This window comes from Caloenas nicobarica, chromosome 4 (genome assembly GCF_036013445.1).
Source record: "Caloenas nicobarica isolate bCalNic1 chromosome 4, bCalNic1.hap1, whole genome shotgun sequence".
NCBI lineage: Eukaryota > Metazoa > Chordata > Aves > Columbiformes > Columbidae > Caloenas > Caloenas nicobarica.
Genome location: NC_088248.1, coordinates 31,605,168 through 31,620,358, shown reverse-complemented (window position 1 = coordinate 31,620,358; position 15,191 = coordinate 31,605,168). Strand labels below are relative to the sequence as shown.

Here is a 15,191-nt window from a genome sequence, read left to right as displayed (position 1 = left end):
AGTCATGTTTTTGTGTTTGTTTAATTCTTCTGTTACAATGGCTGCAATGATAATTGGGTATTATTTGTGATATAGTGTTGTTATGAAGCAGTCGCCTCTAAAAAGTGTCTGGGAACCAAGCTGACTCAAGGAATCCTCCCCTCAGAACCCTAAATAGTTATGTTTAAAATTCAAATTTTGTATTTATGAACTATGAGGAAATTAAGAATGGGCCATGCAGGTGAGATATGGGAGGTTAGCTACAATAATATAAAACGTACAACACTTATGGTGGTGTGGATAATATATGAGAAAGAAAATTCAGGTTAAGGATTGTTTTAAGTTAGAAGTAAAATATTTCAAAGACGACTTACTAGAGAGGTTAATCTAATTTGCCTTATCCAGTTTACCTACATTCAGAGAGTCATTTCCAGATAAATTTGCATGTCTCTATGTGAACGTAGATTTTTGTATATAATGAAGATTAAACTGTCTTATACTCCTAAATTTAATCAGATATTGTGCACATTAGAATATCCTTTCTGTATAAGGTAAATAAAATAATATACTAAATATAACGTAAAGTTACTTTGTCCTGTATAAGGTGCAGAAAAACCTATTGGCTAGTGTATGACCAAGCTGAACACCTCAGCTCTTTTCCCACTTCCGAATATTCTCATTTCTGCTAATATTATTTCCTGTGAGCTTATTTTCAGCTAAGCAGAACATACACTGCTTAATGATTGTTACTATTGTTGTTTTTACTATTATTAGTTATCTTACTCTGTTTCTTAAGATTATCTTATACTAAAGCTCATTTTACCATGTAAAATGTATGTAATGCATTCAGACCTCCAGGAGTGTTGCTCTGATGCAATTTATTTTGAGGTTTAGTGATTTACTTTTTCTATTCAAAGAGGCTTTGGAACAAAGTTTCCTCCTCTACTCAGAGTACGTAGTCCACTGCAGTTGTTAGCGTACAGAAATGTAAAGGATTCTTTTACTTTTGCCTGCCAGAATCTATTGTTGTGCTGACTCCTGACAGGATAAATTGGTGTTTGTTTCTAACAGCTGACATGATGGTTTCCCAGGCTCCACCTTCTGCTTTGCAGGTGGCTTGGTTCTAACAAAGAAGCTAATAGTCAGGGTCCCTTCAGAGGAGAGGTAAGGGTTACCTGTCTTTGGCAACAAATAAATCAGCCTTTCTAAAGAGGGGGAGTTCAGACCTTTTGTGCAGATCTGCCAGGTGATGAGCTCTGACACCTGCTAGAAAAGTATGTGGTACTACAGAGAATTGCCCAGGCAACTGCTCTTTTTATCACTCAGACAATGGTTTACCCACAAGATCATGGCATCTTGAATACAACTTACTTGAAACAGTATCTTGAATTCAAGGTCAAAAAACCTTGAATTGGGGCTCTCACACTGATCAGGGATTGGGGCCGCATAATGACTGGGGTGGTTGTATGAGTGGAAAGGGAAGAGCTTTTAATTTTCTGGTATCTAGCTGACTCGTTGCTCACTTTCCTGTTGCTACAGTTAGGAGAGAAGTAGGAAAGTTTTTTGAAATGATCTTTAGGTGTGTTCCCTTCTTTTCAGCTGTAACCCCTTATTTAGGGGTTACTCTGGCATTTAATTCAGGATTTATATATGTGTTCCTCTGCTTTCCAGATAACTGGTGGTCTCAAGTGTGCCCAAGATATTTCCTCAGGCTAGTGGACCTCTACAAAGGCGCAGTGGTTTACCTCCTTAGTGGAAGAAAGACACTGTTGATCCCAGTCCTGTTCAGTAGCTACATTACAGCTGCTCTCAAACTTCTGGAGAAGCTCCACAAGGTAAGAGGGAAGCTTGGATGTGTGTTGGCTCAAGATGATTCAGTCTTGGCTGCCTTTTGCCAAGTGACAGTAGTGATCACAGCCCTGACTTGTGAGCTGTGTCATTGTCCACCAAGACACCACATGAGGAAGATGTTAGTGGTTTTCCTGAATTCAAGGTGCTTGGAGATTGTTTAGTCCCATCTCAAACACTAGGAAAAATTTACACTAAAGAATGCTGCTGAGCCACCAGGCCACGTGCACTGAGGCATCACAAATACCTGTCTCATGTTTTCTGTTTCCACTGCGCTGGTGCTGGTTAGCCTGGGTGAGGAGGAGGAGGAACTAAAATAAGTCAGAAAGAAGTTTATCTTGATTCTTCTTGGTTCATACTAAAATATAAGTGACAGTGTGTGTTTTTGCAAGACTTTCAGCAGCCTCTTGTTGGAAGCTGCTATAACTGATTTTATGAAAACAAACCTGCCTGTTCTAAGAAAAATGTTGAATATATACATATTTTTTTAAAAAATCTGTTTTCTTTGCTAGGTAAATCAGAAGGTTAAACATGTAGAATATGATAAGTTTTATATCCCTGAGATTTCCAGCTTGGTGGACATTCAGGAAGATTATCTCATGTGGTTCTTACATCAGGCTGGAATGGTAAGAGGTTTTATGTATATTCATGAAATAGCTGTCCACGTTTGTCTCTCTGATTGTAGAGATCTGTATTTTTAATATCCTTAATGACACTAATGTATTCTGTATAGGGGCATCTACATATTCAGTCTCTCAGATTTGGGTACACAGTGGCTTGATAAATTTGACTTAAGGCTGTCAGAAGAGCTGGAGCTAACAATATTTAACTAACACTTGCAACCATCTCTGTGATTATTTGTGTGAATCTCGTTCAATCCTTGCACAAGGGATTAATTAATTCACTGGATCCTTTTAATGTAATTGAGACCTCAGGAGCAAAATCCTGTATTCTAAAATTATAATTTTTACCCTTCTGCTGTTTAGGCAGGTATTGTGAATAATGTAGCCAGTGATCTTAAAAGGTTGCTCTGTAAGAGAAGGCCGTGTAGCGTTCTGGCTAGGGGACTGAACCGAGACTCGAGAAGTGGGTTCTGTTCCTGGCTCTTCCAGTAACCTGCTGGGTGATCTTGGGTAAGACCCTTCACCTCTTTTATGCCTCACTTTTCCATCTGTAAGAAAGGAGAACTAAACTGAGGACCGGAAGATACTGTTTAGGAAATCAGTGAGGTTGTTTTAATTACAGCAAGGAAAGGAATCCCAAGTGTGAGAAAACACACATACACACAAATCTGCTAAGGGATGCTGCTAGAGCAAAACCTGACTGTAGCTAGAATTTTTCTGTGTGTTTTTATGGACTTTCTAAATATTGTGTGTGCTGTGTCCCCCGTCCCCCACTTTCCATCATTTAAATAGTGCTGCTTCGTGCTTACTTTTAGTGAGCAGGACAACAAAATACTGGCTCAAATTTATGTAACTGTGACAGTTAGTTTAAATGTATTGATATGTCTAATGAGCTGAGTAATTTGCATTGCAGGAGTGGTCTTATTTTGTCATGTTGTGGCCTTACGTTCTCTCCTGTTGTTTCATACGGTCTCTGCCTTGGGGGTAGTTTGTTTTTGTTTTCTTAAGAGTAAACTTCACCTATGGCAGACTAACACAGGCTTCTGTGCCAGTTAGTCCTCACAGTAATGTCTGATGTGCAAGTTTTGAATTAGACTTGTGCATTTTCTTGAGAAGGAAGTTCCTGTGCTTTTCTTTAAGAGAAAAAAAGGGTCGTTTGTCCCAAAGGAGAAAAATTTTATTTGGATCACCTTTTAACTAGTCCATTTAAAAAAAAAAAATGCAAGTCACAAAATCAAGAGTAGATGATTTCTGTATTTCTCTTTTTCCCTCACAGAAAGTAAGACCATCTATCATGCAGGTAAGAAAATAGTTTTTCTTTACTCTAATTTAAAGAAGGGCTATGGGAGCTGTAAACAGGGACTGATTTGCCTGCTTTTTTTTTTTCAGGATGCTGTGACACTCTGTTCTTATCCTTTCATCTTTGATGCTCAGGCTAAGACCAAGATGTTGCAGACAGATGCAGAACTACAGATGCAGGTAATCCTTCTCTCTCTCAATTTTCCTGCCCCATTTCTTTTTTCCTGCCTTTTGCATTGGTGCCTGCAAGGAGAGGGGTTCACTGGGAGTTAGTGTATGCAACATTTCATTATTTCCATGATACGGGAGAGCAGAGTAGCTGGAGAACCTCTTTGTCCTGGATATTGCAGAGGTAGTGCTTGATGTTTGGTAACATCAGAACTGCCAGATGTGCATGCTGTGGAAATTTAAACTATATGGGGAAGGAGTGATTGTGTGTTTATGATAGTGCAAGGGTAAGAAGTCAGATCCTTGAGTGTCAGGTTCCTTCAGAGTGGAAAACTGTCACCAGTTACTTGTGGCCATGGTGCTGGTTCCATGTAATATCCTTCTCTTAGCTCTTCTATGGCTGCTTGAACATACAACCTGCAGCAAGGCAGGGAAGACTTGGCCTGCCCTCGGAAGCTACAGTCACCTTCTCCTGCTTTCATTTTGTCACCCTCTTGTGTGTATTTTTAGCAACCCATTTTGTGAGCAGTGCACTGCTGTGAGGAGCATATCTGCCTTATCTTAGCAGGAGAGCAGGCTGGTAAAGGCTTTGTGGCCTTGAGAGATAGAATCTTTATGAAGACAATCAACTAGAGGCCAAAGAAACCAGTACTTCTGTGGGTGCCGGAAGGTGAAAGCCTGGTTTCCAGTGGATTTCTGTTTTAGGGTTCAACTGACTTTTAAACTGAATTTACAAATGTGTATTTGCTATGGACAATGCATGAGAATAAAAATACTGTGTGATCAAAGCTTTGACTGGACTTTGTGCCTTACCCAATGCCAGAAAATCCATGTAGATGGGAGCTCTGAATTGTGTGTGGTGCGTTCCTTGGTGCCTTGCAAGGTGTGGTTGTCAATTGGCTTTTTGTTTGGTATGTTAGTAACCTTGCTTTCCCTCATGGACTCTCTGACTCTTACAAGGGTTGTGTTCACACTGAGTTTCTTGACTCAAGAAGAGCACAAATAAAGTATCCTTCCCACCCACCTGTCTAATGCCAAAAAGTGTTCAGGAATTTGGTGTCTCTGCTCAGATTTGGTGAATCGATCGGTGGACTCAAAAGGTGTTGGTGTGGGAAATGGGGAAGGGGGCAAGTAGGCAACACATGCACGCACACTTGTACAGAGTGAGCACGTAATCCTTGTACCCTGGGGGAACCAAACTAAAAGAGTAAGGAAAAAAGGAATACCAGGCACATAATTTTTAACTACTTACCTTCCATAGGAAGAAGGGAGCTGAGCAGCAGCTGATTTTCACCTCTCTCTTATTTATAGGTTGCAATAAATGGTGCAAATTTGCAGAATGTCTTCATGCTTCTCACCCTGGAGCCTCTGCTGGCCAGAAGCCCTTTCCTGGTACTTCATGTTCGCAGGAGCAACTTAGTTGGTGATGCTTTAAGGGAGCTGAGCATCCATTCAGACATTGATTTGAAAAAGCCTCTTAAAGTAAGTTTTCCCCATGCCTTTAGCACCCTCCCATCCAGCTGACACTTCTGCAGCCTTTTAGCCCTTCACGATACCACCTCATCAGTGGCTTCTCCAAAGGTGTAGCACACAGGGACACTTGATCTAATCAATGCTGGGGTTGAGTCTTTCTCCTCTCAGACTCCCGGGGTGTTTTGGCAGTGAACAGTTTACAAGAAGGCAATTAGGGGGTTTACTCTTTCCCTGGTGTGTCTTCTGTGTAAGGGGTGGGGGAGGAAACACTTATGTGATATTATGCAGACTCTATTTTGCTCTTTTGCGGGAACAGGCCACTTACAATAGGACATGTTTTAACTCTGAGAGGTTGCTACAAGATTCAGCAGCTGCTGTCATATTGCTGCTTCTGTTGTTAGGTAGACAGGTGGTTATTTGTGATTTGCATAACATTTTCAGAATATCTAATTTACCATCCCCTGTTCTCTTTCCCTTCCTGCAAGCAGAGCACTGAACCAGGCTCATGGGTTGTGATGGGTTTGGGTATGTTAGACAAATTGCTTTTTGTGGCTCCCTATTAGAAGGATGTCTGATTCACTCAGTCTCAGGTTGGCATCCCTGTTACTGACCTGCTTTTTCTACAGGTCATCTTTGATGGTGAAGAAGCTGTTGATGCTGGAGGAGTGACGAAGGAGTTTTTCCTCCTGTTGCTAAAAGAACTCCTCAACCCCATCTATGGCATGTTCACTTACTACCCAGAGTCAAACCTCCTGTGGTTTTCAGACACGGTAAGCCATTGCCATTTATACGCATAGGTTGAAATAATATACTGCATTTAAATGGCAAGAAACTTAGTGGCAAACTATGGGAAAGAAATAATCATCCTCTGATTTTCCACTCACAATAGAAAGTGAGCTCTGTTTTCAGTCAGTGGAAATTAGTATAGGTCCATTAGCTTTACTAGAACTGTGATTGTCTCTGTTAAAGAGTTGGTGCTCTCTCTTTATTCTTATCCCATAATAAAACTCATATTAAGTGTCAGATGACAGTTAACAGAACTCTGTTTATCATGAATGTGATAATCATGTGCTTTCAGAACTAGAGGTTTAGGTCATAATGGCTTATGTGCTTCCCTTGCTGTTCACGTAATTGCAACCAATCCACTTAGTTGTGCATCACTATCACCTTCAGGGTCTAAACTTGTTAATGCCTTGTGTGAGGAAGCCCTTAAATGGCAAGAAACATGGCTTGTAGTGAAAATTAGTTGGTTTTGGAAGGGTGTGGAGTCCAAGTTCTGTACCTGTCAGATAACATGATGCTGCAGGTTGTGGTTTGTCCTTTTTTCTTCACCCACTTACCTAGCAAAATGGAAAATGATGTTGTCAGTCTTCCCTTAAGGTGTCACTACCCTGGTGGGTGTTCTTTTAATTTATTTATTACATTTTACAAGGAAGTAAATTACATGGCACCTTTTGTAACTTGGTAAACAGTATTACGGAGCAGTTACTGCTCATGTTAATGCTATAAAACCAAGCCTTTTGACACTAAGAATAATGACAGCGTAAGTACTGAAAATACGATAGTCACATACTTACAACATTTAACAAATACAGGCAGGCAGTCTGCGACTGACATACCCATGTGAGAGTAAGTGTGCGAAGGAATGAAGGCCAGTGTACCAATGCCTCTGTTGGTATGTTTGCCTGGGTGGCACTGTGGTTATGAATAAACTTTTAATAGAAAATAAGATGGTTCATAGAGGGAGAATTGTTAGAACATCTGCTTGTAGTGGAGAGATAGCAAACACGAAAACTTTGTTAATGTCTAGATGCAGAGGTGTGTAAAAAGGAAGTAAAAGGCAGATAAGGTGGAAAGCAGCTGTTGCTGTTTCCACAGCTAATAATGGCTTACAAAAGTAATAGTGCTTGGTTTCTGAGTCTTCATTTCTGTGCCACACTCCAGCAAGGAATTTACAACCAAAGTGGGACTTCTTGGGAACGCTCTGATTTTGTCCCTGTTGGAAAAGCATGGACTGGCTGCTTAGTGCATGGGGGAAAGCACCGTTGACAGAGTGTCTCACCAGGATTTCTCTGTGTGGTTTTTGCAGTGTTTTGTAGAACACAACTGGTTTCACTTGATTGGCATCATATGTGGTCTTGCAATATACAACTTCACAGTGGTAGACCTTCACTTTCCCTTGGCTCTGTACAAAAAACTCTTGAATGTGAAGCCCTGCCTAGAGGATTTGAAGGAGCTATCACCTACGGAAGGAAGGTATGACAAAAAATATTTGCAGCCTTTCTGGGAAGGGAGATCATCCACCTGAGAACAAGAAATGACAAACTGGGTAAAAGCCATTCAAAAAAAGCCATGTTCTCATCCTTTTGAGTGACTGATTAATGTGGGGGGCTGTGATCCTAGGAAAGTACATAAGCTGGTGGTGAATGACATGTAAGACTTCTCCTTTCCCACAGGCTATCAAATCCATCTGCTTAGGCTCTAACCTCTGTACCCACAGAAACTGGATATCCACACAGCCAAAAGATACCTACCACACTTCTTTGAAAACAGGGCTGGGGAGCCTGTTCTTCCACTGTGTGATTACGTGCATGATCCCCAATCATAGCCTCAGCCTTTCCCCCAAGCCAGGCTTAGCAAGCATGCGTGTCTCATGACGTAGCGTGGGATGGGAACTGAACCAGTGTAACTCTCACCTGCTCCCGTGCCAGAAAGAAGGGAGTTGAATAGGGTGAAAGGAGGACTTTTTCTAAATGGTGTATTGAATCTTATCTGCGAAATTGCATGGGGATATTGGCTCCCTCAGACACTGAGATGTTAAGATCCCACTGTCTGACTGCTGTCGTCTTTTTTCCTTTGGAGGTGCCATTTCATTTATCTCGACAGAGGTACAGTTGTATTTAACAATAATCAGGTAAAATGCCAGGAAGACAGCAGCAGGATTTTGAGGCATAGGAGAAGATTATTTTCTACATGATGGGGATACAGATATAATCCACCATCTCTTCTTCCTCCACTCCCTCAGACCTTTGTCTGGTGATGGCATAAATATCTAAGAACTAGAAAAGTAATTTGATTCTAAAGCCAGGATCATTGAAGGGGATCCATATAGTAGCTAGGTATGGATTATATTAACAATTTGTGCTTCTAAGAAAGCATCTCTTTATTTGGGGTGTATTTCTTTCTTACCCCTTCAGGTGACCCAGAGATTCTCTCTTGCAATCCTACTATACAGATGTATGATTCTGTTTCCTTTTGCTGATTTTCTGTTCCCCTTTAGATGTGTGGCTTTTTGAATCTCTGATTTGTGTGGGGTTTTTTTTCCTCTTCTTTTCTTTTCCTACCTGTTATGTAGGAGTCTGCAGCAACTTTTGGATTACCCTGGGGAAGATGTAGAAGAGACGTTCTGCTTGAATTTTACAGTAAGACACCTTTAACATATAATCTCTGTGATTGTTAGGGTGCAATTGAAGCTCCTCTACTTATTCATGTGTATTATGGTTTATTCCAAGCTATGCCTATAGCACACATCCCATGTTAATGTTAAATGCTAAAATGTTAAAATTTTTTGCTGTCAACTCTGTTCTTTTGTACGTGGTCATGAAAACTGAGCCAGTAAGTACATGAAGCAGAGTGGTTTTCAAAATAGCCTTGTTGTCACTGTGGCATGTGACTTAAATGCCAATGGCCACTTCTCACACTAGACAATGAGAAGTAAATTCCTAAATCTTCCTTGAAAATGGAGGTTAGGCTTTGACATCTATAGGTCAATTCTTGAAATGCTAACACAATTTAGAATTTTCCTTGCTGTCATAATATTAATAACTTTAATTTAAAAATTTATAGTGAGTGTGTGTTTTCTTAGAAAACATTTAGACCATCACAGAGAGAGATGGCATTGTTATTTTCCAAGCTATGTTTTTCTCTGACTCAGGCAGAGTAAGGGCTTCCATGTTTCAGTGTCTTTGCTGTAAAGACCTGGTGCTCTGAGAGGTGGTGAGTGGTGGGTTCATCTTGAGCTTGATCTTGGTTCTTGATTCTCTGTCCAGGGCCTACCTGGGGTACAATCAAGGTACCAGGAAACACTGCTACACACTGTCAAGAAAATCCTTGCTGAGCTAGGAGAGGTTTGTCCATTTCCTAGGTCCATAAATAACAGCACTTAAAGTCTCTTAGATCAAACCCCTGGAGTGAGTAAGATCTGGATCTGTCTCATGCAGGTCAGAGATGCAGTTCAGGATGAGGTAGTGAGGTGATAATGATAGTAATGCAGATTGTGTAAAAAATAATCCTTTGAAGTGACATGAGAGATTTTTCTCCAAGTTCTCTTTTCACACAAAAGAACACTCTTACTCTTTCTTGCACTATGTACTGCATAATATATAAAGATGTACAAATACATCTGCTAAAACTTTGAAATGAAAAAATATCTGATATCCCAAACCTTGGAATTAATAACTCATTTTGCATATCAAAATCTGAGCCTCTTTTTTGTAGGGCAACCTGAAAATTGACCCTTTTGCATTTTCCCCACATGACCAATTTTGTATGTTTGTACTGGTGCCATCCTAGGCTGTGCAAAAGCATGAAGCTGTCTGTGGTTGTGCCATTTTGCAGTGTGAGCAGATGCATTTAACCTACTGAGCTTCTGTTATAAAAAAACAAGGAGTCCTTTTTATTGCCAGAACATGTGGGTTTAGTTAAATACAGGTTTTTAGTTAGCAATCTCCTGCTTTTTTCGCAGGAATTTTACTGCAAAGAAATACTTTTTTCCTTTCCGAGTCTGCATTTAGACTTAATAGCTATCCTACAGCAAATGTAAATGATGGAAGGTGGTGAAGCACGTAGGGCATTTGGAGCAGAGAAGAAATGTTCTGTGTATACCCTTTTCTCTGACCCACCCTTCACATGCCAGTCATCAACTATGAAACAGAACCTTGTATCTTTCTGCAGGCATATGGCCTCAAGAGTACTTCTGGTAAAATTAATTTTCTGTTTTTATATAGATCTGCAGGGAAAGCTATGGTGTGACAGAGCAGAAGAACCTGATTGAAGATGGAGATAAAATTCTGGTGCATAAGGACAATAGGTAAGTGGAGTGTATTAGGGATGGACTCGTGGTGAAGTTGGGTGCAATACCACAGAAAATTTAGCTGAAGTGAAATGTGAGAGAGAATTAGAAGTCACTATGACCAAATTCCAAGACCAATTGTTCAAAAGTTACTGAATGCTAGTGGCATTTGAAGGAAAAGTGAGTTTTCATCATCTTTTCACTAATGCTTGGAAAATGTCCCACACCCTTTTGGATTGACATCTTCCCTATAAAAGGCCTTTGTGTAGACCCTTGGAAGTTTTCTCAGGGTAAATAGAGATTGCAACATGATTTTGGCCCTCGAATGTTAATCTTCCTGATGGTTTAGAGAGGAACTGTACGTGACCAACAAAACTGAGCCTGGCAAACTTGTTTATACTATTAATTCTGGAGCCCTACTGCACATAGATTCCTTTCTGTTTGACTGAACACCTGAGAGTTATTAGCAGCACAGCTACCATTTCCCCCCTTTTTTTTTCCAACTGCTAAGCTATTTTCTTCTCATAATCCTGTAATTGGATTTCTACAAATGCCTTTGTTACTTGAAGCAGCATTCAAATTCTTTCTCTGCTGGCAAAACAGTGTGATCTAGTGACTGGTCAGCAGCATGGTGAGGGGCTTGTGCTGGGATTGCTGAAGACCTTACTGGCAAGCTTGGAGATGAAGTCATTTCCTATTAATCTGATTATTTTAAACGGTTCTGATTGTGTCTAGAACCATTGCTGTAACAAAAGCTTTGTCTGTATTACCTTCTTATCTACTTTACTGCTGCCCAAAAGGGTGCAGTTTTACAGCTAAGTAGCTGCTTCCAGGCAAAACCCACGTGGATGATGGAGCAGTGTAGGTCTGTCTCCCTGCGAAGAGAAGATGGGGTTCAGGTAAATAGAGGAGAGTTTACTCCGCTGTCAGAAGTGTAGATTAAAGATGGAAATGCCACCTTCAGGTTTTTAGGCTGGGCATATACACTCAAAAGAAAAACAGCCATTTTTCTACTCTGTGCCATACTGGCCTAGGGGGAGGAAAATATTTTAGCTGAGCGGATGTTTGGGAAGAGCACCCAAGTGAGCTTGTGCAACTGTTTATTAAGTCAAGATAAGCAACAAGAGAAGAAAATCCTTAAGGAGAAAGGCTAGTGTGTGCCTCCGCTGGCTTAACACATTCCAGAATGCAATTGCTTTGTCTTGACTGGAGCTTTGAACTTGAGCTAACCTCTAAATCCAAGTCTAGACATGGCTGTCAATTCATCCACCTTACAGTGCTTAATGACTTCTTCCACCCCTACGTTTAGAGGCCAGGGACCAATTTGCTGCCCTCCTGGCCTGAATAGTTTGCTCTGTGCATGTCTTGGGGCACTGTCCTTCCTGCTTGAGGAAAGTTCACCGGGAACTGAAGAATGCAGAGATTTGCTTTGACTGAAAAATTCCAAGTAGGAAATGCCTGCCTTTTCCCTTTTTCCTTTGGAGTTCATATTGAGTGTCACAACATGACATGTTCCTGATAAAGGGTCATGACCGTAACAGCCAGAGACGTATTAAGCAACAGTTAAGTGCTTAATCAGCTTGGATTTCCCTAATGCTCAGGTGACTATCAGGAAAAAGACAATGAAACAAATGTGCTGGAAAATAACTCCCCCTTTGCTATATGATTTCTTATTCCAAGTTTTCATATTTCTCAGTCTGCTTCCTTCTTTTTCTTTTTTACTTTCTTACCCATCCCTCGCTGCTCTTACATGGCATATACATTGAGAATTCCTCCACCAAACGGAGGATTCCTCCACCAAAAAATACTTCTTTTAGTTATGACCTCCTCAGCTACGATTGAGATACAGATTCTGTGGTGTTCCCTGATCTGCTTATCCTCTGAGTGCAGGTGTGAGCTGCTCTCCAGTGTCAGGCAAAAGTAACACCTCCACCCACAGAGAATAGTTTCGTGTTCCAGTTTGCCACATTGGCATCGTCGGGTGTTTAAAAATTTTAAAAGTCAGGGGGAAATATTTTAAGTCATTGCACAAATAAAATTCTGGTGTTGCACTCAGATCATGGTGCTTTGAGAATAGGAAAGAGAGAGTAGAATAAAGGTGTTTAACCTCCTAACAAAATCCAGAGACAGGGTTTGGCCAGGGCCTGCCACAAGTTTCTTGCCAATAACTACAGAATGGTGTTTTTAATGCTATTCTTGGGAACCCTTGAGGCTGAACAGGGTTGTCATTCTGAGAGGAGTCGTTCTCTTTACACCATACTCCAAATGCACAAGTCCTACACTTATTTAACCAGAACGTGAAGGCTGAAGAGAAGGTTTCCTAAGGCTGTTTTCTTTCTCTGTAGTGGAGAGCGTTTCTTGATTTCTTTTGGTTGCTTTCTCTTTGGGGCCAGGAGGGAGGGAACTGGCCATGCAGTTTCAGATCAAGAGCTCTCAAAGCAGGATTTTCTCAGTCTGCCTCTGGGCTACAGCTTTGGCTTTGAAGGTGCTGAACCCCTGGCAAGACTCACTGGGTACTGAGTCAGCAGCAGCCTCTGAAAATTCCCAGGGTACCCAACTGGGGCTCCGTGAGGCTCTGGGTTTTGGAAGTGGTAGTTTTTGAGGCACAGTCTGATTTGGTTCCCTCAGCACCAAATGGGCTGAGAAGAGCCATAGGTTATTTCCTGGGCTTCCCAAACATAGGGTTGTAGGAGCTGGGCCAGGGACTGGATGTGTTCCTCTGGTGGACACATTAAGCAACAGTTAAGTGCTTAACTTAAGTGCTTAAATCCTGATATTTGCTTAACACAACCTCTGTGCAGGCCACAGGTTCCACAGGGAAGAGGGCTCTGTTCCTGGTACCTCCCCAGCACCTGCTGTCCCCTGGCTCCCTCCTGGCCCTGTGGGTGACTGGATGCAAGGCCACTGGGTGGGTTTCTTGGTGGTGTAGAGCCTGGGCTGCTGGGGGACCTCCCGTGCTGCCACTGCCGGGGAATGAGCAGACACATGGGGGTACTTGCTGCCTAACACTTTGTTCATGTTGCAGTGACTCAGCTCAGTGAGTGGAGGGCAGTGGGTTGAACCTGTTGGAGACTGATGTTTGCAAGACATTTTACAGGCAGAAACAGGAAAACTTAGCAGTGCTGCTGCTGCTCAGGCATTTGATTAAAAGTGCTTTCCTTTGCCTGCTCTCTCTCGATGCGCTAGGAAAGAATTTGTTGAAGCCTACGTAAATTACATCTTCAACCTCTCCATCCATGAGTGGTACACAGCCTTTTCCACTGGTTTCCTGAAAGTGTGTGGTGGGAAAGTCCTGGAACTCTTCCAGCCCACAGAGCTCAGGGCCATGATAGTTGGAAACAGTAACTACAACTGGGAGGAACTGGAGGAGGTAATGCTGCACTTTTGTCATATTTCTCGTCTTTTTTTCACAAGTACCAGGTTTATGCAGTTGCATGAGGTGGGCACTAGCCTGGGACATGAGATGTTATGAGCCACAGATGTTTGTTTTTTTTTTTTAAGCTCCTTGTACTCCTTGACATTATTCACATGAAAAGTTTCTTACTGGGCTGTCCTGCTGCTAATAAAGCTCAAGGAGGAAATTCAGGATGAGAAAGGGCATGGGAGAAGGACTTCATCTGCTGTTTTTAGGGATGAAACCTAAGACCGAAGAGAAGAGACAAAGTCAGGGTCTTCACCTACAGTAAAACTCACTCCTCTGCACAAAAGCAAGAAGTACACAGCCAAGGCTTCAAAGAGGGGTCTGGACACACAATATCCTCTCAAAATGTGTAGGTGGGCAAGTTTCTTGCTGTCTCAGCCTCAGCACTTAAAGTAGCTTTGCAGTGTAGAGCACATGATCTTGTTCAGGAGTCCAGCCTGTGAACAGGTACTCCAGAATTTCTCATGACACATGTCATTAGCTGAGTAGGTAGAAGCCTAATGCCAGCCTTCCACATATTGCTGGGAGAACCCTTTGCTGTGTCTTTGAGCCGGGCTATTGCCCATGGCCCATCCTGTGCTCCATTTTGTAACTGTCAGACATTGATCTGATGTCAGATACCAGAAGAGACCAGGTCTGGATTCTGCTTAGTCTTGGCTTTCTAGTGCCAGATGAAATGATTTGCCTTTTTGTTTTTTAATAGAGTGCTGTGTATAAGGGAGACTACACTGCAACACACCCAACTGTGAGAATGTTTTGGGAAACGTTTCATGCATTTCCCTTGGAAAAAAAGAAGAAATTTCTCTGTAAGTATCTTGCAGTGGTGCAGTATCTCCTGAAACTGAAGCCTGAGGTGGGAGCGTCTGCAGAGCTCCAGGGCTGTGGCACATTGCATTAAGTGCTAGAAGATGATACAGCATGAATGGCTATCTTCTGGGTTATCTTCTTGTCAGATCATCTGCTTTCTCCCTCTCTTGTGTGGGTTTGGTGTGTTGGGTTTTGTTGTGTTCATTTTTACCTTTATTTGGGGACAAAAGGGGAGATAAGGAAAAATACATGTTTCTCTGCCTCTTGCATCAGACAACCTGGCTTTACTGCTTGTTATTCTGCCCAGGTGTAAGAGGGAGCTTTTAAGGGACAGGGAGGCACAGGGTGCTTTATTTACTCACCTGTATACTCAGCTGTGGCCCTGCTACTGCCTCTGCTCTCCTGCAGCTCCATGCGGCCAGCCATGCCCTGCACCGAGTTCAGTCAGCATTTCGGCCCCTCCAGGCAGGATCCTGCTATGCGGGTGGGGATGGAGTTTTCC

At 41.9% G+C, this 15,191-nt stretch overlaps 1 protein-coding gene across 2 annotated transcripts in view; it reads left to right on the top strand.

The window, feature by feature from the left end:
- Nucleotides 1-15,191, top strand: part of LOC135988063 (probable E3 ubiquitin-protein ligase HERC3) — a 50,865-nt gene that overhangs the window by 33,869 nt on the left and 1,805 nt on the right. Inside the window, exons 14-24 of one of the 2 annotated variants that reach the window (XM_065633617.1) lie at nt 1,651-1,814; nt 2,340-2,453; nt 3,727-3,750; nt 3,840-3,929; nt 5,229-5,399; nt 6,017-6,160; nt 7,480-7,646; nt 8,746-8,812; nt 10,397-10,479; nt 13,648-13,831; nt 14,586-14,688. In XM_065633617.1, the coding sequence (XP_065489689.1) occupies nt 1,651-1,814; nt 2,340-2,453; nt 3,727-3,750; nt 3,840-3,929; nt 5,229-5,399; nt 6,017-6,160; nt 7,480-7,646; nt 8,746-8,812; nt 10,397-10,479; nt 13,648-13,831; nt 14,586-14,688 (1,311 nt within the window). Of the gene's footprint in view, nt 1-1,650; nt 1,815-2,339; nt 2,454-2,813; nt 2,961-3,726; nt 3,752-3,839; nt 3,930-5,228; nt 5,400-6,016; nt 6,161-7,479; nt 7,647-8,745; nt 8,813-10,396; nt 10,480-13,647; nt 13,832-14,585; nt 14,689-15,191 lie in introns of those variants that run through there. The other variant, XM_065633618.1, reaches the window with a different exon arrangement.